Source organism: Crocuta crocuta, unplaced genomic scaffold, assembly GCF_008692635.1.
Source record: "Crocuta crocuta isolate KB4526 unplaced genomic scaffold, BGI_CrCroc_1.0 scaffold102, whole genome shotgun sequence".
Taxonomy (NCBI): domain Eukaryota; kingdom Metazoa; phylum Chordata; class Mammalia; order Carnivora; family Hyaenidae; genus Crocuta; species Crocuta crocuta.
In genome coordinates this window covers 8,710,957-8,734,362 of record NW_027530019.1, presented here as the reverse complement: position 1 = coordinate 8,734,362, position 23,406 = coordinate 8,710,957, and the positions used below count along the sequence as shown (strand labels likewise).

The following is a 23,406-nucleotide window of genomic DNA, read 5'->3' as shown; positions in this document are numbered from 1 at the left end:
CTTACTTCACTGTACTCCCAGCCTTGGGATTTTTACATCTTAGGAGTCTGAAAAGATAAAGCTCTGAGTTCCCCCAACTTCCTATAAGATATGATAAAGATTTTTAGGGTACTTCCTCCATTTTCTCCTTTGTTATGCAAGGTAGAATTAATGGCCTAAAGACTTACGTACTGGAATGGAATAAACATAAACATTTATCTTCACTTTCCCCTGAAACTATCCTGAAATGATAGATGCAGAATAAAAAGATCAAAACCCACAAGGGTAAAGAAAAGGGAAAAGAGATGATAGTGAATGAGAGCTGTCCACACATTTTTGGGAGACAAAGCAGCTGATGGAGGAGTGATATCTGATCTCAGTAGCAGAGTGCAGGAAGCAGAGCCCTAGTTTCTACAGAAATAGATAATAAGAAATGAACTAATTCACCCCACAGAACCCCACAGAAAATGTGTTGTTCTTATTATCAGTCTCCATGGAGAGACAACAACAATTTGCATTCACATATTATGGTCTATAACATACATTTACAGTACACCTCAAGAATATTCAACTCTTCCATGTACTATCAGTCTGGTCAGGTGGGACCTAGACTAATACAACTAGACAATGTTTTATTTTATTTATTAATTTATTTTTCTTTTGAGAGGGATTGAAGAGGGGGGAGAGGTAAAAGGAGAGAGAGAATCTGAAGCAGACTCCATGCTGTTGATATAAACCGTGAGATCATGACCTGAGCCAAGATCAAGAATTGGTCACTTAACCAACTGAGCCACCCAGGTGCTCTGGACAGTGTTTCAAAACACTNGGGAGGGGGGATGGGCATGGAGGAGGGCACTTGTGGGGATGAGCACTGAGTGTTATGTGGAAACTAATTTGACAATAAACTATTTGTAAAAACAAAAAACAAAAAACAATAGCTGTAAGAACCACAATGCAAATTGTGGTATGTGTGTATAAAGCAAACCATCTCAATATAGTGTGACAACTTGCTATTTTAAATTATGATTTTGAGTAAACTATGATTTTCAAAGAAAACATAAAAAAACATTAAAACAAACAAAAAAAACCCCACTATTTTAGTGATACTATTATTATTTCAGAAACTGAGGCGTAAGCTAGCATTGACCTTACTAAGGTCATAAATCATGTGACTGGGGATGATTTATTTAATTCCAAAAATATCCAGGACCCCACACAGAGCATAAAATTTGGGGGGGATTGCATGACCTGAAGCAACCTGTAGAGTACCACAGACAACTGGGAAGAAATTGTCGTTGCTTCTCACCTCTTAGACTAAATTAGAAGTCTAACATTTGGTGGGCCTATCTGACTTTTGGAAAAATCACCTCCTTAGGGATAGATACTGTTAGCTTAAATCAATAAAATTACCCAGGAAAAGGTTGTATTTGATTGAGGCTCTGAATAGCAACAAGACTTCTTAGAACTGCAGAAAACTGTGGCTCAAATTATCCCATTAGGACTATATGATCCTAATGTTCAGATAAAATTAGAAGTGTCCTGCCTGCACTCATGTCAGCTGAAGTCTCTGGCAAAAGCTCATAGCCACTGATCAATGGTGCCCTCTGGGCTTTTGAACCAGAAAAGCACCAAATGCTACTCTCCACTGTACTCCTTTTAAAAGACAGTTACAGGCTTGTTATTGACCATTAATGAAATAGCTCCAATAACTGAAGGATATGAGATTATGTTAAGACCTGAAATACCCAGCATGTCATGGGTAATGTCAGAAAAGTGCTCCAGCAAGGAGGACAACACCCGAAGCAGGTTCATCCTATAATGGAAATTGAGCATGCTACTGTGAGTTCTCATGGGAGGAGCTTCTGTTCAGAAGTAAGTACCCATTTTCCCCTTAGGGTTGACTATGGAGCTTTCTGAGAAGGATTTCTTATTTGGTCCCTGCCGGTGCTAAAATTCATAATAAAAATGGCCTTATTTACCAACAGGAAAAGCAGAATGTTCAGTTTTGGAGAAGTACCAGTTTGGCTCTCCTAGCTACATTTCTTCAGATCAGATCACAACACTCACTTTACTGCCTGTATAGTGAAACAGTGGGCAGAGAATCATCATATTCAATAAGCTTATCATTTTACTTTTCACCTTCAAAGTAATGGAACAATAGAAAATTGGAACAGACAAAACATCTGCTCTAAAATATGAGGGGGTATGAAATGATTGAAAAGTTGGTACAGAGAATTAGAGCTTGCGTCTTACAATTTAACATGAGGGAGATTAAAGGTAGATTTCCATTAGATAATTATAGGAGTGAATAAAACTTACAATAATACTGATATTGACTATCAAATGTGTTGGGAGATTGAATTTAAATGAATTTAAATGTCCCTCAGGACATTGTCCCTGTGGAAGAGAACTGGCCTGAAGAAAATTTTGACCTGAACAATAATAGATCAATTAAAATTCCTTAATCTCTCAACTAATAGACACCATAATACAGATGACTGCAGAACAGGTAGACAAACAAATTGTAAAGTGAGTTTAAAAATATGAGAGAGTTTATGCTGCTATTTGGGGATGGTTCAGCTGGTTAAATTCATACCAGCCCCTCATTGGTTATGTACATTTTCATTGTCTGTTTGATTATGAAGTATTATAAGGCAAGTGATCGCTCTCAAACTGTGAGTGATTATTTTGTTCTTAAATAGTCTTGAGCATGGATCAGGTGGATAGACTCTACAGTGACGATTAATTCCTGCAGGCCTGAAATTGGCCTGAGCTGTTTTACTAAAATAAGAAATGTCACATGACACTGACATCTGATCAAGGCATAAAATCTACAGATTATTAGCGCTGCTTTGTAACCAAGGGTGGGAAGAATTTCAGGGTAAGCCGTTGGCATTATTTATTGATAACACTGAAACTGATGATTTGCACGTGGTTTTGAGACACCCACAGGGTTCTGTCATTGGAAGTAGTTATATAGCAAGCACGTGCCCATATGACCAACAGGGGATGAGAAACCCAGATTGAGATTCCAGCTTGGACTTCTCAGTTCTGAGATGGTCCCTGTCCACATTGGTGGTTCCTGATCTGAGAGAAAGTATGTCAAGACAGCCCCTTACAGAGGAATTACAAGTGGAGCTTGGGCTTGGCTGCCCTGAACCCTTTGCTCTGAGGTAACCTTTGGCCATAATGTATATATCCTTACTTTAATGCTATTGCTCTACTGTGTCTTTTTCCTGCAATAAACCATAGATTTAGAAGCATTGTAATTTTTGAGTCTGATGAATCTTTAGCAATCAAACTTCATTTAATTATTAGTGCACTAAGTGATGGGAATGGGATATTTTTTATATTATTTTAATTTCTCAAAAAAAGAAAAAAGGTCCTATGCATCCAAAAAGTTGACCAAAAAATTTTGAGGTAGGGTGTTTTTACATTCTCCTGAACCGTTGGTTGATGTTTCTATGTAGAAACAAGTTAACACACTGTAACTGTCAGATCCGTGACCTTTATTTTAAAAAGGCTCTTCCCAAAAGGAATAACTTCCTTCCCATTAGGAACCAGACCTGCCCTACAGTGTCAATAATCATCTTTTGTATTTGAAATTAAGTTCCTTTTTGATGACAATTAGTTTGTCCTAATATGCATAGCTCTTTCCTCTAGACAGTGAACTAGAAGGGGATTGGTATTCCCCAAGAAGAGTGATAATCCCAAATTGTTGGCATAATCTGGAAACTTGACATCTGTAGCAGCAGACGGTGGCCCTTCTGTCTGCTACAGGTCACAGAGAAGCCACTGGGTTGTAGGAGTGGTAGACGACAGATAGAATAGGAAATCTGATAGCAACTGGTGGAGACTAGGCTGCTTCCATTTACCTCCACAACCCTGACAAGACAGCATACCCACAAGCAGCATCATGAGATCTAAAATAGAGATTTTATTAAATTTTTCAATTGGGTTATCTTTATTGAAATTATTGTTTTATTTAATAACAATGCAAAAGGCCAATGAAAAGGACAACATGAGGAAGAAGGGCGAGCCCAGGATGGCTTGGCCAACTGAGTCAGTTGTGATTGTGTTGTGCCTGTGATGCCTTTGCACATTCAGATAATGTCCATAGACCACTGAGAACAGGACCTAGAGCTCAGGTTAAGGTCTAGACTAGAGGGTGTAGGCACATCCACATAGCCCCTCGGGGTTATTAGGGGATATGTGGGACGGGAAGGACTGTGCACAGATGAGATCACCCAGGAGGACCTGAGAGAGGAAGAAAGGCCCAAGGACAGGGCCTCTTAAGAGTAGGAAGAAGACAATCCAGTGAAGGGGTATGAAAATCAGAAGAAAGAGAGAGAGAGGAAGAGGGAGAGAGAAGTATCACAAAACTCCAAATGAGGAGAAACATTCAAAGGAATCATCCGGAAGGCCTGACTAATGTCCACTAGAAATAGCACTTAAGAGGTGAGGTCAGGGATATTAGTACATTGCAGTGATAAGGCAGAAATCAGATAGCAGTAGATTGAAGAGTAAATAAAAGGTAAAAAAAAGTAGAGATTGTAGATACAATCTTCTTTCTAGAAGCTTAGCTCTAAAGGAAACTGAAGTTGCCAGAGGAATTGTTTTTATATTGAAATTATTTTCAGTATAACTATTTGCTGAGGGGAAAAAATAACAAGCACACACACATAGAAGCAGGAGTTACAAGAATGATGATAACTGATAAAGCAAGTTCCTGAAGGAAAGACTGCCATGCAAGGATAGTTGTAAGCGCTGGACCTGGTCAGAAGGTTTACTTTGTTTTCTGCAGCAGTGAGAGAAGTGTCTCTTTGTAGAGGGTTGAGAAGCAGAGACAGAGAGGAGATCTGACATTTCCCTTTAGAAGCTGAACCATAAAGGTGAGGAGAGAAAGGACTTTAACCAGAGAATGCAAATCGCAGACAAATCTATAGGGAAAGCTGAGGGAACTGACACTTGACTGCTTTTATTTTCTCCGTGAGAAACGAAACATTAAAATCAGATAAGAGAACACAGTGAAGGTCTGGAATAGCCACTGAGGATAATGTGGAGGGGTATAGAATAGAACTGCTGAGTGGTATTTAGACCTGGGAATACCCACCCTAGAGGTATGTCAATCTACAGGATCAGATGGATTTCTTATTCAGCCCAAGTATACAACTGATAGGTATTTCTGTGGTGGATGAAAAAGGACAGCAGAACACAAAGGAGCTAAAGGTGTTGACACGGGCAAGGCTGAAACCTATGACTCACTTCAGAGTACATCCTGCCCTACCTCCCACCCCTCCAGATTTCTCAGGGGTCAAGACATTTAGCATCTTGAGAGTAGAGACTTTTACTTTTCTAGGGCTAGGATTGGTCCCTTATATTCAGAAGACATTCCGATATTTTTGAATGAATGAAATATGACTCTGCTAAACATTTCTGATTACAAGTATTAGGTTTAAATTATCTGCTAGGGATGAACATGTTAGTTCAGAACATTAGAATTGTGTCCCTAGAGGTACATTCTTATAATTTACTTATGCTTAAAATAGTTAAACTGATGCCAAACTCTAATGGATCCATTCTGTAACATAAAAGTTTATTAGAATAAAAATACACGTACAATCCAACATTAAAATTATTTCACATTGCATGTAGGTTTTACCTCCATTAGTTTTTTTAAATGCTTTTAAAGTCTGTGCTTTAAATAATTTGCACATATGTAAACCAAGCTTAGATTATCAAAGATGCAGTGTATCCACTAGATACTGGACAGAAAAACTTAGAACTGGAACTGATATTTATAACCTATCGCACTAAATATTTCTGTAAAATTTGGACAGAGAAAAGAGATCACATCACTTGAAATGAGGTAAGTTTTATGAAAATGCTTTTAGTAGCAAATACCAACAATGTTGAAATAAGAATATTAAATGCATTTATGGAAAATTCACATAAAACGTTTGCATAGTCTAGGTTATTTTTTATTTAAAGATGAAAAATTTTTAATTACTAAAATTCCTTATTAGAAAAAGAGACAGTTATCAGGTTCTGCTTAAGATCTGTGTACATTCTAAGTCTTTCTCTCATTAATAAAAAAGTGATAAAAACATTCACAAGTCTAGAAAAAAGGAAGAAAAATAATGAAGATTAGGACCAACTTTTCAAGCTGCCTTTTGGAAAGAAAATTAAAAATAGAGGTAGATGGTTAAATATTAGTGGCCAAGTTACTCAAACGACTAATTTTTGTCTTGATACACATTCACCAAATGTTTATACTTGAAGCCAAAATGTAAATAAATTTAGGAGTAGAGAGTAAAACCTAGCACAAGTTATTTTCCTTATATCAAAGAAAAGTAATAAAACTAAACCAGGCTTAAGACCCCTTTTAAGATATGATTGTTTAAAGCACTACAGTTCATGCGCTTCTTAAAGTGGGAGAATGAACCTTATCCCTAAGCTTCCTAGATTTATCTGAGGCCAAGTCGCAAGCGCCATTAGGCCCGGTCAGTCAAAGTAGGACTGCAGGGTGCCACGGCGCCGGACATCACAGGTCCAGCAGTGGAAGCCTCCTCCCAGGGAATTGGCATTACGGATGTTAACCTTGATGGTACTGATACCTGCATCAAAAAAGAGACATGTGGTCAGTTACATGGACTCCTATGAAGATTCTCCTATAGGAAGTAAGCCTAAAGATGGGTAGGAATCCTGTGTCTCCAATCCTCAAGTCTACCCCAGCCCCAAACAGTCTTCCAACTGTACTGTCACCAATTATATTTCATCTAATCTATTCTACTGCTAATGTAAAATCTTCACCATAAAGTCAGCAATGACTGTGAAGTCTATTTCATTCTATTGACAATTCACAAGTCATCAGGTTGGATGAATGGATGTATCTGACAGGATTAATTTTATGAGGCCACCTTAAGAAAATAATGGAATAGAGCTTGTATTTTAGCATGCTGGGTTGTATGGTCATACAGGTACCAAATCCATTCAGACATTTAGTTTAATCTGGCACCATTTGTACTGATGTGGTTATGATGTGCATGGCCTAATCAACCAATTGTATTTAGAAAGAAATCTGCTGTGTTCAGCATATGGTTTTAAAAAGAAAGTCTATTTTCCTCCCTCAAGATACTCAATATTTTGAGGGGAAATATAGCTATAGAGTCACTAAAGGGCCCACTGGAATAGTCAGAGAGGGAAGGCGGCAGAAGCCATCAGAAAAGACTTTCCTAAGAAAGTAAGACTGGGCAGGACTTCGGAGAGTAGGAATAGGGTTTGGAAGGGGTAAGGAGTGGGTTTTTAAACACAAGTATGTTTCCTGATAGACAGACATATCTGTCTTATTTGGATGGCTAGAGCCATTTTCATCCTGAATTGCAGAGGATCCAGTTACTTGATAAAGTTTGCTTTAACAAATTCCCTGTGTCTAAAATTATAAAATAAAATTATGAATCATATATTTGGTTCTTAATAGTATTTTACAATGAGAAACAATAAAATATTAGGGGACAAAGAAATTGAACCCAAGCAATTGAGCTGTTTAATGAAAGCCATAAAAAAAGTGGCATGGCACGAGAGGTCAAATCATTTGATTGGGTTCAATCTACAATTGATAGGCCAATCCTTTTAAACAGGTGCCACATTAAAGAGGGATGTGTCAAAGGGGCAAATACTTTCTTCTGAGTAGTATACCTGAAATATACTTTCAACAAGTATATACTGCCTGGCTTTTTTTGACACGTAGGATACCTCAAGTATGTGAAGAGTGATAAACGCACATAACTTCTGTACTCTATGTCATAGCCACATGAACATCCTTTCTTTCAAAATTTTTCTCAATAGTGTTAAAATAACTGTTTTAAATTTTGAGTATCAGGATAGGCAAACCCCCACCCAAGTAAAAACCAGTTCTTAGTTCAAAGGGGCACCTGGGTGGCATAATCAGTTAAGCATCTGACTCTTGATTTCAGCTCAGGTCATGATTTCTCCCATGAAAACAGTTCATGGGATCAAGCCCCCTGTCAGGCTCTGTGCTGGCCGTGCAGAGTCTACTTAGGATTCTTTCTCTCTCTGTCCCTCCCCTGCCAAATAAATAAATAAATAAATAAATAAATAAATAAATAATAAAAATAAAATAAAGCATCAATAATTTCTTTAAAAGAAAGCTGAATGATTTACTGACACCCTCTATTGCATGTCATTACTTTGTTCACTGTGCTTATCATACATATGAGTCACTTCTGTATCTGTACCCTTATAAGTCCTTTAAAATATGTAATGAAAATTAAATTACTTTTAAAGGACCCTCAACAATTCAATTTCTTATTTGGGGAAGGACTTCATAATCTATATGCTCATTTCAAAGGGGTAATTCTTCAGACATGTGGTTAGATCAATCACAGAAGATTGATACACTTATTGCTTAGGGGGTGTCTGGGAAGACTGGAATGCAGCTCTAACCTTTTAAGATTATGATTGTTAAAAATACCGTACATCTAAGAAATAATAACTTCATACCTCTAAGAGGAACAGAAATTGAATTAGACCTAGCAGGTAATTTCTTCATTCCTTCTGGTTTAACACTTTCACATATGACAAATGTTTCCTTTACTGTACATACCCAGCTTTTCAAACATCTTTTGAATTGGGACTTCATTGGCATCCACCATGACACGTTTTTCATCCAGCATTAAGACATTCATGGAAAGCCATTTGGATGACATCCAGAGTGGGTGATCTAAAAACCACAACTACAGTTAAGTCATGTCTACTACCACTTTTGTTTAAAGCAAGGATTCCCAAATGAAGAACATTAAAGTGAACTCCATTCTTTCAGTAGTTAACTTTCCCTGAGAAGTTTTATTTTAATCTTATGACAATTTATCTATAAATGTTATGATTAAACCTATACCCACTATACATTTGGATTTCACCTTGTTTTCTTTAAAAAGTCATTTCTTGCTTTAAGTGATGTTTTATACTGACATTTTCTGTTATCTCACTTTTATTTTCTATGGAAGTTGAAGTTGAAAAAATAAATCCCAGCCTTGTTCTGGTACCTATAGGCCCAAGTGCTAGTTTGCTCCTTCCTGTGGAAGCATTTTCACTAAAGTGCTAAAATGTGGGCTGCTGTCTACAGATAACAGGTCCTCAGTCACTGAAGTACTCATGCTAGTCTGTGAGTGTAGAGCAATAAACATACCATCTGGGATGACTGGTATTGGTGGAGTAACTATGGTCCATCCTGCTTTCTTGAAAAGATCAATCTGCAAGACGAAAAAACAAACAAAAACAAACCCCAAGAGGTTTAAATCTACATATGCTATTGTTATAATTCTTGATCTCTGACAGCACTTATGATTAATAATTCTTTTTGAGATGCTATCTTTTCAACTGCAAAAATAAATTAAACTTTCAAACATTTGAAATTATTTTGTCTGAAGCCCAATTAAAAATGTGCATAAAATCCCTCTCTTGCCAGGTTAAAGGGTAAAAGCAAAAAAGTAACAGAAATGGTAAAGCTTTTAAAAATATTCTCATGTTTTATTCAGGTTTCAGAGATCTTAAAATACTGAAGATACTTTTCTTGATAAATTCCCATTAATGAAAATATTTCCTAACTCTTTAGTTATAAGAAAACAAAAATGTGACTATGGTAAACTAACAATGCATCCATTTTTAGTCCATCACTTTGTGTCTATGACCATGGTATGAAGTCAGATGTTAAGGGTGTCCTCCCAAAGAACCATAATTATCCTTAGTGACCTATTATAACTTAGCCATCCCTACGGTCATATACTCACCTAGTATATCAACAAATTATATTAAAATGAAACAGGTAAGTAATCTTGGTCATTGATATAAACATATGGGATATAAATGAACAATGAGGGGCATCTGAGTGACTCAGTCAGCTGAACGTCCCACTTTTGGTTTTGGCTCCTGTCATGATCTCACAGTTGGTAAGTTTAAGCCCCTCATTGGGCTTAACGCTGCTTGGGATTCTCTCTCTCTCTCTCTCTCTCTCTTTCCCTCTCCCTCCGTCTCTTCTCTGCTTTCTCTCCCTCTCTCTCTTGCTCTGGCTCTCACTCTCTATCAAAGTAAATAAACAAATTTAAAAAAAGAAATGAACAGTGACATGGTAAGATAGTGGTGTACCCTACCTACCAAATAACACTCACCACCCAATTGGAGGTAGGAGGGAGCGAGCAGGAGTAGGAGGCTGCAGGTGACAGGGACAGACCAGCTGCAGGGCAGCAGCTCTGCTCCTCCCTGCAGGGTGGGGCTGGCCAGAGGGGTCCCGACCCACTGGAGAGGGAGGAACACACCCTCTGCCCCTTGGCATTGCCCAGCCATACAGGGATCATTCTGTTTGCAATTTAGCTGTTGTGGACACTTGGCTGCAAGTTAGGGATAATATACTCTGTTCAATAAAAACACACAGACACACAAACTTGAGGCTTTGACAGCAGCAAGCAGTAAAGTCAAAGTCTGATGACACTTTGCTAATTATTACAGCTACAATGTACATTTATGAGTGTTGGATATCTCATAGTAAATCCACTATAAGCAATCCAATGTTTGATCATCATCATGTTGAGCACTGCCGAATTTGTTATTTAGGACCATTAAAAGCTACAGAAATACTTAAAATAGAAGTGGCAGTTACTTCAGTTGCTAGATTATTGCTTTTCCAGAGTCTTAAGAACATCCTTACCTGGGTTAATATNGGTTAGAAAAAAAAAAAAAAAAAAGAAACATCCTTACCTGATGACATGGTCGGTCAGGGTTGGAAAGCACAAGACCAGGGCCAATGATATTGAAGGTGGCATCAATATGCATTGGATTGGGATCTTTAAAGGAGATGATATGCACTCTATAGTCTGGAGCAAGATGCCTACGCATCCATTCAATGCCCAGATAGTTTGTAACCTGAAAATGAAAGGAAGACATACATCTATAAAGATTTGGTTCTATATTTAGATAACTAAAAATATTTAGGATGGGGGCACCTGGGTGGCTCAGTCAGTTAAGCATCCAACTCTTGATTTCAGCCCAGGTCACAATCTCATGGTTCATGAGATCGAGCCCCACTCTCATGCTCTCTCTCTCAAAATAAATAAACTTTAAACAATAAAAAAATAAAATAAAAATATTTAGGATTAAATATTTTCATAAAATAAATAAATACAATAATTTATAAGTCAATATAATAAAATAAATTAAAGATAGAATAATAAAGTGTGAAATTTAAGAGCAGCTTTTATTGACCTGGCTTCTCTGTGCAAAAATATCTCTTCCAGCTCTAATGAAGTCAGCAGCATCAAAGCATGGCTCGAACTCAGTCGTCACAAATTTTCCCTGAGCAGCCAATTTGTGTCTGTCTTCTACAGAATGGATTGGGTAATTCTAATTGGAACAAGAATTAATACATACAATGAATTGGTTCATAAGAAAATTATTTAAGGGGCATTCATTACTAAGAAAATTAATTCAACATCATCATTTTCTAAAATGCTACTATCCTGTTTTAGACTAAAACATGCATGGGGAAGATATAGGCCCCTGCTAACTAAATCAAAATAAACTGGTAACAAAAAACAAAAACTAGGCATGACAGCAATTTCCTGTTACTTAGAAGCAAGTGGTACAGAGGTAGTAATGGTTCTGGAAATATTCCATGATCCATACATTGACTTATGTAGCTATCTACAATATTGAAAGTCAACAGGATGAAGTCATTCTGTTCTTTTAGAAAAGGAATTTGGTCCTGAGCCTAACTCATACCATAAAATGAGATGCCACGCATCCCTGCCAAATTTGATTTGCTGTGGTGGAATGAATTCACTTATTTCTGTCTTTAAACAGGTTTTTAAATTCTTTCTATAAATGATCAAATAATATATGACCTAACAAGGGACATATACTTCCTTTTACTGTGAATTTGGCCTGTAGACCAAACTTTTTCTAGAAGAGAATGGAGTTCAGTATACAGACTTTTGTTTCCACCAGTGAATAGCTGTGTGCGTTTAGGCAAGTTATCCTCCCTGTAAGGGAATGATTAATGCTACTCCCTCAGAGGGTTTTGTGAAGAATAAATAGGACTGAGGATGTATAAAGGCACTTAGCTCAAGGTCTAGCACACTGTAAGCACCAGATAAGTGTTAGCTATTATTACAATTATGATTATTGTCATATCATTTACTCTTATTTTCATCATAAAATAATCCTTTTGTTAAATGTAGGTGATGAAATGAATACTACAGTTTCTGAATTGAATACTAATAAACTCACCTATAATTAGGGTCTTACCGTGTCATAAAGCTTATCAGCCATTGTTGGTTTAGGAGCCGTTGTCCACTTGGCGCCACGGTGGAAGTAGTCCTTGATAATTGACCGGTATGCCCGGTACTCAAAGAAGCGGGCGCGCCATGCCATGGGAGCCTCAATAATCTCATTTCCCACAACTATCAGGATGTCTCGAGGCATCGCAGCGTATAAACCTATCAGACCAAAAAGTTCCACAACAACCCCAGTAATGCAAGGCAGAAAAGTCTATGTAATAGAATCCCAGTTTTTGGTTTAAAAAAATTACAGAAAACCTATATGGATGTGTGTGTATATATTTCCATGCAAGTGGAAAAATATATGGAGTGATATATACTATACTGCTAGCACATTCTGTGTGGGGATGGCAAAGCTAGAGAGAGAGAGAGAAAGAAAGAAGGGAAGGAAGGAAGGAAGGAAAGAAGGAAGGAAGGAAGGAAAAGGGAAGGAGGGAGGAAGAAAGAAAAAGGAAAGAAAAGAAATGAAGTAATAAGGTCCTTGTAAAGAGATCTAGAACCACCGAGTTTTCACACTTTTGTAAGCTTCTTTCTTACTACACAGAGTTCTTCAGGGAATATCAGTACCACAAGGTAACATTTCTAGAACATTTCTAGAACATTTCTAGAACTGTAAATTAGAACACTGAGCTCAGGCACAAGAACAATATTGTAGCAGTTTCAGTTAAAACTAAAATGGAAATGTTTCTGTTCTCCCCCCGCCCCTGTAACTTCTGTGCTTGAGGAAAATTAAATGGAATCCACTATTCTTGTGAAAGGAAATGACTTAGGGTTTAGAAAAACTGCTGCTGTCAAGAATATTCTGATTTGCAATGGAGCTTAGAATATGGACATCTCGATTGTATCAAAAAGAACCAATCTATTCCTAAATAATCTCTAAAGTTTCTAAGGATTATTAAAAGAAAGGAATCTCTGAGAAATTATCTGAGCTTTCTCCTTATATATTAAGAAAGAAATTATAAATTAATTTTAGGTGTCCAACATCACTTACCCGTAGACTCAAAATCAGGAGTTTTATACTTCAATGACCAGTCAATGGGGTCAGGCCTCCTCACTGTCACTCCTTCCATTTTTAAAATATTGCACATCTCTTCAATTTCAGCAACAGCCTTTTTCAAATGATCTTTGGGAAAATAATGGCCTCCGTGCTGCTGGTAAAATGGCCAGTACTTTTCATATGTATTGGCCTAGAAGCAGGAGAAATTAAGTGTAATACTTACAGGAGAAAAGTACAACTCATGATAGGGGCATAGGCAGTGAAAAATGATTTGTATAACTTAGTGGCAATGAGATTAACACCGTCTTATCTAGTGTTGATTGCCAGTACTGAGCACACTGCCTCTCTGGGAAGACACTCGATATTTGTTGAATGAAGAATTCTAAATTTCTGGGGCACCCGGGTGGCTCAGTCAGTTAAACAGCCAACTCTTGACTTCAGCTCAGGTCATGATCTCACCATTTGTGAGTTCTAGCCCCACACTNCCCTACCTTGCTTGTGCTCTATCTCTCACTCAAAAATAAATAAACATTTTTTAAAAATTAAAAAAAAAGAATTCTAAATTGCCTTGATGTTTTGAAACCTTTTGCTGTCTTTGCCTGTGATCTCACAGCATGTCTGCCCTCAGATGGGCTTGGAATCTTCTTGGACCAGTTTTTATAAGCTTCAGAAACAAGACAGGCCCAGCTGCTCTGTTAGACAATCTCAATGAAATCAAGAGAACAAGCAAAAGAGCATAAGAGAAGAAAAGTACATCTGTACTTAGATAAAACCATGTGCTATCCATGCACCCCAGAATTCTGTCTAGAAAACAACACTTTAAGATCCTTTGTCGGGAAATAGGACACTGCCCCCTTAAAATTAGGGACATGCTCTCAAATATTCTTTTTTTCTCTTAAAAACCCATTATTGATTTTCTCATTCAACAGAATTAGCACTTGGCAAAATGGTGCAGCAGTGCAAGTCTGCCTTTGGTATTTCCTATCCTTCCCTGCAGACATGTCCCCCCACAACCTCACCTCTCCCCTCCCCAGTCTGTCCAAGTTCTCATAGGGCTTCAAGCCCTTTTGTCATAGAAGAAAGTGATCTGCTAAATGAATTCACACACTTTTGGCAGCTGAAGAAAAGCTTAACATTTAGAAAGTGTCCAATGGTCATATGCATTTTAAAAGAACTGAATGAAAAACAGTTAAATGCTTTAAAAAGGCTTATTTAAAAAAAATGACTGTTGAGTTAGGGTAGGCATAACAACTATAATACTGGTTTTCAAAAATAGAAAAATGTAGAAGGATTCTTCATTCAGATTGCTTCGCCTGTGCCAAAGTTCTCAATTTAAAGAAATACACTGGGACATGTAGATGATGTATATGGATATGATTTATCAAGATAGATGAAGTAGAATTCCAATTGGAAGATCCATATGCTAAGAAAAAATCTTGGACCTTCATCAAAAGATTGGCAAAGTGATATACATCGATATATTTTAAGTTTAAAAAATACTTCCTTAGATCAGTGATTAACAGAGTACCAGTCCTGATCATATCAGATACGGTTTCCATTATAGATCAGACAATTTCAGATAGTGGTAAAGAAGGGTAGAGTTTGTAGATGTCTAGCTCATTAATGTCAAAGACGATGTCTTTTCCAGACTTTCTGTCTCTACTTCCATTTCCACCTCAGTCTGATAAATATCAAACATATGGAGGCAGACCAGCCTCTTGTTAGTTCGGTACATAACTTCACATCAGTAAGGCTGGAGTCAAGCCTGCTGGAGAAGGAATAAGAATCTCAAAAACATGTCTTTAACAAACATGGAACATGCCAGTGAGGCTCTAAGACAAGGGTTGGCAAACTAAAGTCCATGGCCAGATTTTTTTTTTTAAGTAAATACACGTTCTATGGGAACACAGACACACTCATTCATTTACATACTGTCTGTGGTTGCTTCTGCACTACAGTGGCAGAGTTGAGTGGCTGTGACAGAAACCTGTGGTCTGCAAAGCCTAAAATATGTACTATCTGACTTTATACAGGAAAAGTTTGCTAATCCCTGTCTAAATGATTAGTTATTTGATTTACTTTTGAAGATATATAGGAAATTTCTGGCCCCTGAAAAATATTATCAGTATTAATTTGCATACTTTTTAAGATCAATCTACTCTTTTTAAAAGCAAAAGCATTCCACTGTTTTCTTCTCCTAGGAAGTCCTGCAGCAGCCGCCAGAAGGAGAGGATAATAATGACTCTTTATATTCCTCTCAGACACATCGTGGTACTACTCATCCATTCACCACTTTCTCTTTCTCATGCCAGGCACATCTCTTACAGTCCACGAAAGGACAAGAAGCCTTTGAAAATGTAACACTGGGTCACAGCAGATGCACAGCCATGTTGTCCTGCCAGACACATTCCAAAGTATTCTGTGTAACTGTGCAGAAAGAAGCTTGCCTTGGTAAATATAAACTAAACTTTCTTGGGGAAAAACAGCTATTTGAACAAGTGTGAGTTTCCTTATGTAACGAATACTCTGGCTAAGGTTGGACAAAGTCCAAATGATCAAGGCACATTACATTTTCTAAGAGATAATTGGAAATTATTTACACTTCCTTTGTAACCCAGCTAAATGAGTTAGCAAACATTTACCAAGTGTCTGCAAGATAAAAAAACCACTATATTAAATGCTTAGCATGTGATGTTTTTAATAATCCTTTGCAGAGATGTGGCTGCACTCCTAGAAACTTTATAGTTTTTCAGAGCCTAAAACCCTTCAGGGGAGTTTGCCAAATGAATTTTAAATATCATCTTTGGAAAGCTAAGAAATATCAATAGAAACTTCTTATGTATCCAGCTGCAAACTTATAGTACATTAACCTTGACTGACTTTATATTTTATAAAAGGTCCTTTCTCAAGAGCTTTATTTTAAAAAGACAAAAAGCAAGATAAAAACTACATTTTTGATGGAAAGTAGTCACTATATTTTACAGAATAAAATGCTTTATAGCTCTTAAAAACTGTGCTCCCTGACAACTACATTCCTTACTCCCATAAAATTTCTCTAGCCCTTATGTCTTCCAACATATTTTATGCTCTAATTGCCTATAAACAGTTTAATACATAATTTTATCTTTCATTGTTCCCAAACTGATTAATACATCTGAATCCTCTTTCTGTCTTACTTAAGGCCTTGCCTTCTAGGGGCCATGCATGTCTTTAATTTAATATTCTCTCCCTCAATGCCTAGTTCAGTCTGTGGCATAAAGCAGAAATAACCAGACATGTGAATAAAATCAGTACTGCTAATGCTAGTAATATCTGCAATCATTACACTCTCAATGTACTTTTGTAGTGTAAAACTAGATCCACACAACAGTAATGAAGTGTGGTTTTGCCCCTTGAAATACTGAGCATGTAACCTTTTACCTTCGTATTTAATCTTGTTAGGTAGATAGCAAACCTCTTAATATCTTCACTTTATTGAGGCCGAGAAATTTGTGGTATCTTGTGCAAGGTCAAAGAGCTGATTAGCCAAGACTAGTATCGAGTTTTTTAATCAAATACATAATTCAGTCCTGGTCTCCTGACTTCAGCCTGCTACACTTCCCACAAATGACAGAGAACTCAAACTCATGTCTAAGAATCATATCTGTTTCCATAAGATCACACAGTACAAAAGTCAACAATTTTATGGACACGTAAAAGGATAAGCTATTGCTTGAATTTGAAATTTAATTCTACCCAATTAAAATGGTTAAGGGATGGGACTTCTTTTCAAGAAAAGTCTTAATAAGATCATGCCTTTCTAAAACATGTGGATGATACATAATCTGTTCTTTTCATCAAATTTCAAATATCAGAACAAAAGGTAGTTTCATAACAATTAGAAGAAATTATTACTTTTTCTACTACCCTGTCTTCTTTTTTTTTAATTTTTTAATTTTTTTTTTTAACTACCATCAGCACAGAGCCTGACTCAGGCTTGAACCCACGAACTGTGAGATCATGACCTGAGCCAAGGTTGGACACTCAACCGACTGAGCCACCCAGGTGCCCCTCTATTACCCTGTCTTCAAGGTCTAACTAAAGAATCATTTTCTTCAAGAAGACTTCCTAACTACTCAGCATTTGGTTGTTGCTCTCCTGACATTAAATTCAACTGCTAGTTGGTTGGCATAAGACACTTAGCTTTAATCTTTGTTTCTATATGAACATCTTATCTGTCTCAATAGAAAGTGAGTTCTTACGTGCTGAGGCCTCTGGAGCCCTGGTACAAAGCAGGCAACATTTGTGAGGATGATGACAATGATGTAAGAGAACTTATTTCCTTAATCCATGTTATAAGTAAAAATGTAAATATTCAAGAATTTAAGAACATTGAAGATATATTTGTAACCCATTATTAACAGAAGCTCAGGCTGTGTCAGCAATGTGGATGGCACTCCCTTACTGCAGGATGCAACCTGAACACCAACCCACAGAGGCCTGGCCTTAGGAATATTACAGATAAAGAACACAAGGAGTTTTTAAAAGAGAGAGATTACTTGTTGCCAGGGAAACTCTGGAAGGCTTTGTGGAAGGTACCATCAGAGCTACGTGGTACTAAGAGGGGTAGGTTTAAACTACAGACAACAGGGGCACCTGGTTGTCTCAGTCGGTTAAGCGTCTGACTTCGGCTCAGCTCATGATCTCATGTTTTGTGGGTTTGAGCCCTGTGCCGGGCTCTGTGCTGACAGCTCACAGCCTGGGGCCTGCTTCAGATTCTAGGTCTCCCTCTCTTTCTGCCCCTCCCCCACTCACACTCTATCTCTTTTTCTCTCTCTCTAAAAAAAAAAAAAAAACGTTTTAAAAAAACCCTGTAGATAAGAGAGGAACAGGAAACCCATGTGGAAGAGTCCTGAGTAAGAGCAAAGGCGTGAGGATTGTTTGGGGAACAGTCTAGTTGGCTGCTTCTATGGTTATCTTACCAAGTCTTCTGAAAACCAGGGTGAAATGTTAGAGTGGAGAGGAACTGAAGTGGGAATGGGCATCTGCTAACCTGCCATTCTAACACATCTCTAAGAGGAGCCTTGACTCAAAGGGGGAGTCCTGGAAGGGCAGGCTAGGACCAGATTGTGAATGAGAACTTTATCTGAAGCAGTGTGGGAGGAGGGAACACGTCGAAGACTGGGAAATGGAGGAATGATAGGAGCAGGATGAACAACGTAACTGAATTTTGGTTTAAAAACACCACTCTAAGGGGCGCCTGGGTGGCTCAGTCAGTTGAGCATCTGACTCTTGATTTTGGCTCAGGTCATGATCCCAGGGTCATGGGATCAAGCCCCGCATCAGGCTCCACACTGAGCATGGAAGCTAGTTAAGATTCTTTTTCTCTGCCCCACTCTCCTGCTCACATGCTCTCTCTCTCTCTCTCACTCTCTCTCTCAAATTACAAGAAAATTTAAAAAAATCACTCTGATAGAAGTTGGAAGGTGGTTTGGAGAGAAAAGTGAATGAGGGAGACCAATGAGGGGTTAACTGCAATAGGCGTAGATGAGATCCTGACCAAAGGGAGCAGCAGAGGGATGGAGGCAAGGCTGCTTTTGACAAAAGACTGGTTAGAGAAAGGATGTGGAGGATCTGACTGAAGTAGAAATCAGAGATGATTCTTCGATGTTTCAGCATGAGTGAGTAGGAATGTCAAAAATAAAAAGGAAGGAATGAAGAAGGGTTCAGTTTAGCAGAGTGGCTGGCAGTTCAACTCAAGAGGTGCCGGGTTTGAGGCACCATGGCAACACCCAGCAAGGAGTTTAACATGTTGACCTGGAGAGAGATCTGGACCAGAGTAGAGGTGAGAGCCAAACTGTGAGAACAGCTACAAGAAGAGGAATAGAGTGAAATTCTGTTCAACCCCAACATGATAGGCAGGAAGATGTGAGGCAGAGTGAGAGAATTACATCCCCAGATAAGGTCTGTCAGAATCCGAAGGAAGAGGTTACTTGTGTAAATAGTGCCAAACACTTGCAGAAATTTCAAGTAGGGCAATTAAAATCACAGCTGAATTTCAGAGGGCTGGAGTAGGCTGCAGTGAAAGCAGTTATAGAGGAGAATGGGAGCAGAAGCCAGCTTGCACAAGGTGAGGCGTGAACCCCCTTCTGACATGCGAATGCCCTTGCTTTACCTTCACCTCCACAGTGAATGGTGGAACACAGGCGTTTTCAGCTCTGCCCACAATCACTTCCTCTAATGGGTCCCATTCATTGTAAGAGGAGACAGGGCAGTCCTTGGGCAGAGGATCGGTGGCCTTATCGTCAGCTGCACAAGAATTCCGGGAGGAAGCAGTAGCTGCCTGGGTGCTCTGGAAAGTTCGCTGCACCCATCCTGTTAAGGTTCTTCCAAGCTTCCAAGAACAAAGAAAAGATTATCACGTAGTCCCATACAGTACTTGGTGAGGGAGGTGAGGAAGTAGAGGTGGAATGAAACCCAGCATAACATAGACATTTAAAACCCTTCAGGAGAATGTAAACCAAGATGTTAGCTAGTATGAAGGTGGCTAGTGGGGTTACAGTTTTACCTTCTTGTTTATACATTATCTTTTTATCTATCATGTTAATTGGCATAACTCTTTAAAGCCCCTCACATGCTCCCTTCAGCAGTACATATAATAAAGCCCCTCAGAAGATTCTGTCCCCAGTGACCGCCCCCATTTATATCTCAGAATGGTTTTCTGCAAACAAGTTTTAATTAAGCTTTAAGCAACGCTTCTGCAGATGATGGGTCACCCTGTTCCCAGAAAACCATAGAAAGTTGCTCCATATCTCCCTGCCAGTCCAGCTACAGGAAGTCCAGCTAGAGGAAGAAGCTTCCTNACAAGAAGAGGAATAGAGTGAAATTCTGTTCAACCCCAACATGATAGGCAGGAAGATGTGAGGCAGAGTGAGAGAATTACATCCCCAGATAAGGTCTGTCAGAATCCGAAGGAAGAGGTTATTTGTGTAAATAGTGCCAAACACTTGCAGAGATTTCAAGTAGGGCAATTAAAATCACAGCTGAATTTCAGAGGGCTGGAGTAGGCTGCAGTGAAAGCAGTTATAGAGGAGAATGGGAGCAGAAGCCAGCTTGCACAAGGTGAGGCGTGAACCCCCTTCTGACATGCGAATGCCCTTGCTTTACCTTCACCTCCACAGTGAATGGTGGAACACAGGCGTTTTCAGCTCTGCCCACAATCACTTCCTCTAATGGGTCCCATTCATTGTAAGAGGAGACAGGGCAGTCCTTGGGCAGAGGATCGGTGGCCTTATCGTCAGCTGCACAAGAATTCCGGGAGGAAGCAGTAGCTGCCTGGGTGCTCTGGAAAGTTCGCTGCACCCATCCTGTTAAGGTTCTTCCAAGCTTCCAAGAACAAAGAAAAGATTATCACGTAGTCCCATACAGTACTTGGTGAGGGAGGTGAGGAAGTAGAGGTGGAATGAAACCCAGCATAACATAGACATTTAAAACCCTTCAGGAGAATGTAAACCAAGATGTTAGCTAGTATGAAGGTGGCTAGTGGGGTTACAGTTTTACCTTCTTGTTTATACATTATCTTTTTATCTATCATGTTAATTGGCATAACTCTTTAAAGCCCCTCACATGCTCCCTTCAGCAGTACATATAATAAAGCCCCTCAGAAGATTCTGTCCCCAGTGACCACCCCCATTTATATCTCAGAATGGTTTTCTGCAAACAAGTTTTAATTAAGCTTTAAGCAACGCTTCTGCAGATGATGGGTCACCCTGTTCCCAGAAAACCATAGAAAGTTGCTCCATATCTCCCTGCCAGTCCAGCTACAGGAAGTCCAGCTAGAGGAAGAAGCTTCCTTTTTCCCTTCAGTATTAAAAAGTCATCAACATTAGACTCCCCCCCCCAAATTATAATATAGAATCATACACAAAGAACCTTATTTTTCAGAGTAATCAGCTTCAAACTAAAAATTTTGCATTGCTCACACACTTCACACTCCTTGGCACTTCAATTCTGAGAGTGACCAAGTGCCATCTGCTCCATTTTACAGATGGTCCAGAGTATCCTAGCCAAGATACGGATTAACCCAAGCACAAATTTAAAATACCAGAAAGGAGCGCTGAGGACTTCAAAAAAGATTTTGAAAATACAGGGCCTATAAAATCTAGAACAGGGAGAAAGAATCCCTTACCCAGTGGGCAAACTTTAACTGCCCTCCTCCCCCTCACTCCCCTCCCCCCCATCTATATCTGATACACGTCTTAGAAAGGAGGCAGGAGAAGGAGCCAGGGTGGGGACCAAAGCAAGAGGCAGAGTGACAGCTGTTCTGGAAGCAGTTGCGGGAGGGAGCCAAACTGCTCTGCTATTCACATCCTAGGAGCCAGGGAAGGTCTGCAGGAGCAAGCTTACATACCAGGCAAGAAGAGGGCGGGGGACCCGGCAGAAAGTCTGCGTACATACTGCACTTGCTCCTCTTTCGACTCAGGACTCCATGTTACTCTTGGAGTGGGCCTGTTTTCTCCCTCTCCTTCCTAGATTCTCAACTTTGCCATCTCTCTTGCCCAGCCACATCACACGCATTTCCCCGCAAGGCTCCCCATCTCTATGCCCACCTCCGGCACTGAATTCCATAATTCGATCCTTGTATTAAGAAATGTCACTTGTCGCCCCCACCCTCTGATCCGGGGCCGGAAGCTCCTTGGAGCGAACCCGGTCCCGGCGGGAGGGCGGCGCCGCGTGCATGGACCGTCACCGCGGCCGGAGGTGCTCAGGGAGCAACTGTACCCACGGAGTGTGGCCCCAAAACATGTCCCGCTTCCCCGGGGACACCGCCCAGCTCCCGGCAACCAGCAAAGGCTCCCGAAGCTGAGCTTCCAAGGGCCCCCGAGGACCACCGTCAAGCAATGCGGGCTGGGGAAAGCGAGGGCAGGCGAGGGGGAGCGCACGCGGCCGCCGGCCGAGCAGACACCGCACCCGCAGCATCGCCCCGCGCCTGGCTGGTCCACGAGCGGAATGTTCCCGGTGCTCGGCCGCGTCGGTCGGAGCCTCCCGAGAGCGCGCCAGCAAGNGCTACCAAGCCCAACCCGTGTCCGCCGAAGGAGGCCCCCCAGTGCTTCGCGGAAGCGGAGGAGCACGCGACTTCTGAAGAAGTAAACTTAATAGTAACATTGAATGTGCCTGTTGGATAACCTATGTGAAGCGTAAGTACAGTCACAGGGTTAAGTTCGCCTGTATGCACGACTCAGCCCCCTCGTTTTGCACAGTCCCCTCATTTTGCAGTGAACGAAGCCACCTAAAGTTTAGGGGTCCTTCTTAGGGCAACACCGGCATTGAGACCGGAGAAGAGGAGGTCTGGAACTCAGGTTTTCTCTACTGCCCGGGTGCTGCACTTTCCACCCACGAGCCTGGTCGGTGTTTGGGGGAATGCTGGAACAGTTTCAAATAGTCATTGGCCATGTGCCCCTGGCTTGAGAAACTCTGTCATGAAAATAGTGACAAAAGTGGGCCAGAAATAAGGGAGGGAGTCCTCCCTTCCAGTCTTGTCTTCCTTTCCATTTCATGTATTTAAATTTTTGTTTCAATTTGATTGGGATGCATTTGTTAGAAAAGCAGTTGCCTAACAGTGCAAGCTAGAGAACTCAGTTTAACATTTAAGTACCTTGCAGGAAAGGGGTCAGAGAGATTTGAGTATTTTGTTTCGTGCCTACAAAATATCTAATTTATTTTAAATGAATTGTCTTTAATTCTGGTGTCTCAAACTTGTTTTCCAAAGCTCACTGATAGAAGACGTGGTAGAAGGAGCCCTGCAGAGGGAATTGGGAGAACAGGGTTCCTGTCTTGACTCTATAATAGACTACTATGTGTCTTCTTGGGGTGGAATCTTCTTATCCTCAAAGGGAGAACACTTGCATTTATTGTTCCCAGCATACAGGGTCGTTGAGGGGCCAAAAGGAGAGACTGTGCATGCAGAACATCGTGTGGCCCTAAGAGCTATATGAATATGAGGTAATATTTTACCAGCTCTAACAATAAGAAGGCCTCCAAATGTGATAGTAGGGTGAAAGGAGTCAGTAAGTCTAGGTCCATTTCTTAGCTCTGCTACCA

General features: G+C 39.8%; 1 protein-coding gene across 1 annotated transcript; it reads right to left on the bottom strand.

Moving 5' to 3' along the window:
- Nucleotides 1–5,561: 5,561 nt before the first annotated feature.
- On the bottom strand, nucleotides 5,562–22,349 carry GATM (glycine amidinotransferase). Its single transcript, XM_077764485.1, has 9 exons — nucleotides 22,276–22,349; nucleotides 20,473–20,691; nucleotides 13,321–13,516; nucleotides 12,298–12,488; nucleotides 11,257–11,394; nucleotides 10,753–10,917; nucleotides 9,188–9,251; nucleotides 8,606–8,722; nucleotides 5,562–6,596 (listed from the first exon to the last, which is right to left on the bottom strand). The coding sequence occupies exons 1-9, from the start codon at nucleotides 22,282–22,284 to the stop codon at nucleotides 6,484–6,486; spliced, it is 1,212 nt and encodes a 403-aa protein (XP_077620611.1). The 5' UTR covers nucleotides 22,285–22,349; the 3' UTR covers nucleotides 5,562–6,483.
- Between the last annotated feature and the right edge of the window lie 1,057 nt (nucleotides 22,350–23,406).

What these genes read in the sequence shown, in the direction of transcription:
- GATM (XM_077764485.1), bottom strand. An exon ending in TCCTGATTTTGAGTCTACGG is followed by an intron (nt 12,489 to 13,320) that starts GTAAGTGATGTT and finishes TTGGTCTGATAG; the next exon opens with GTTTATACGCTGCGATGCCT. An exon ending in TTTTTGCACAGAGAAGCCAG is followed by an intron (nt 10,918 to 11,256) that starts GTCAATAAAAGC and finishes TTTCATTTTCAG; the next exon opens with GTTACAAACTATCTGGGCAT.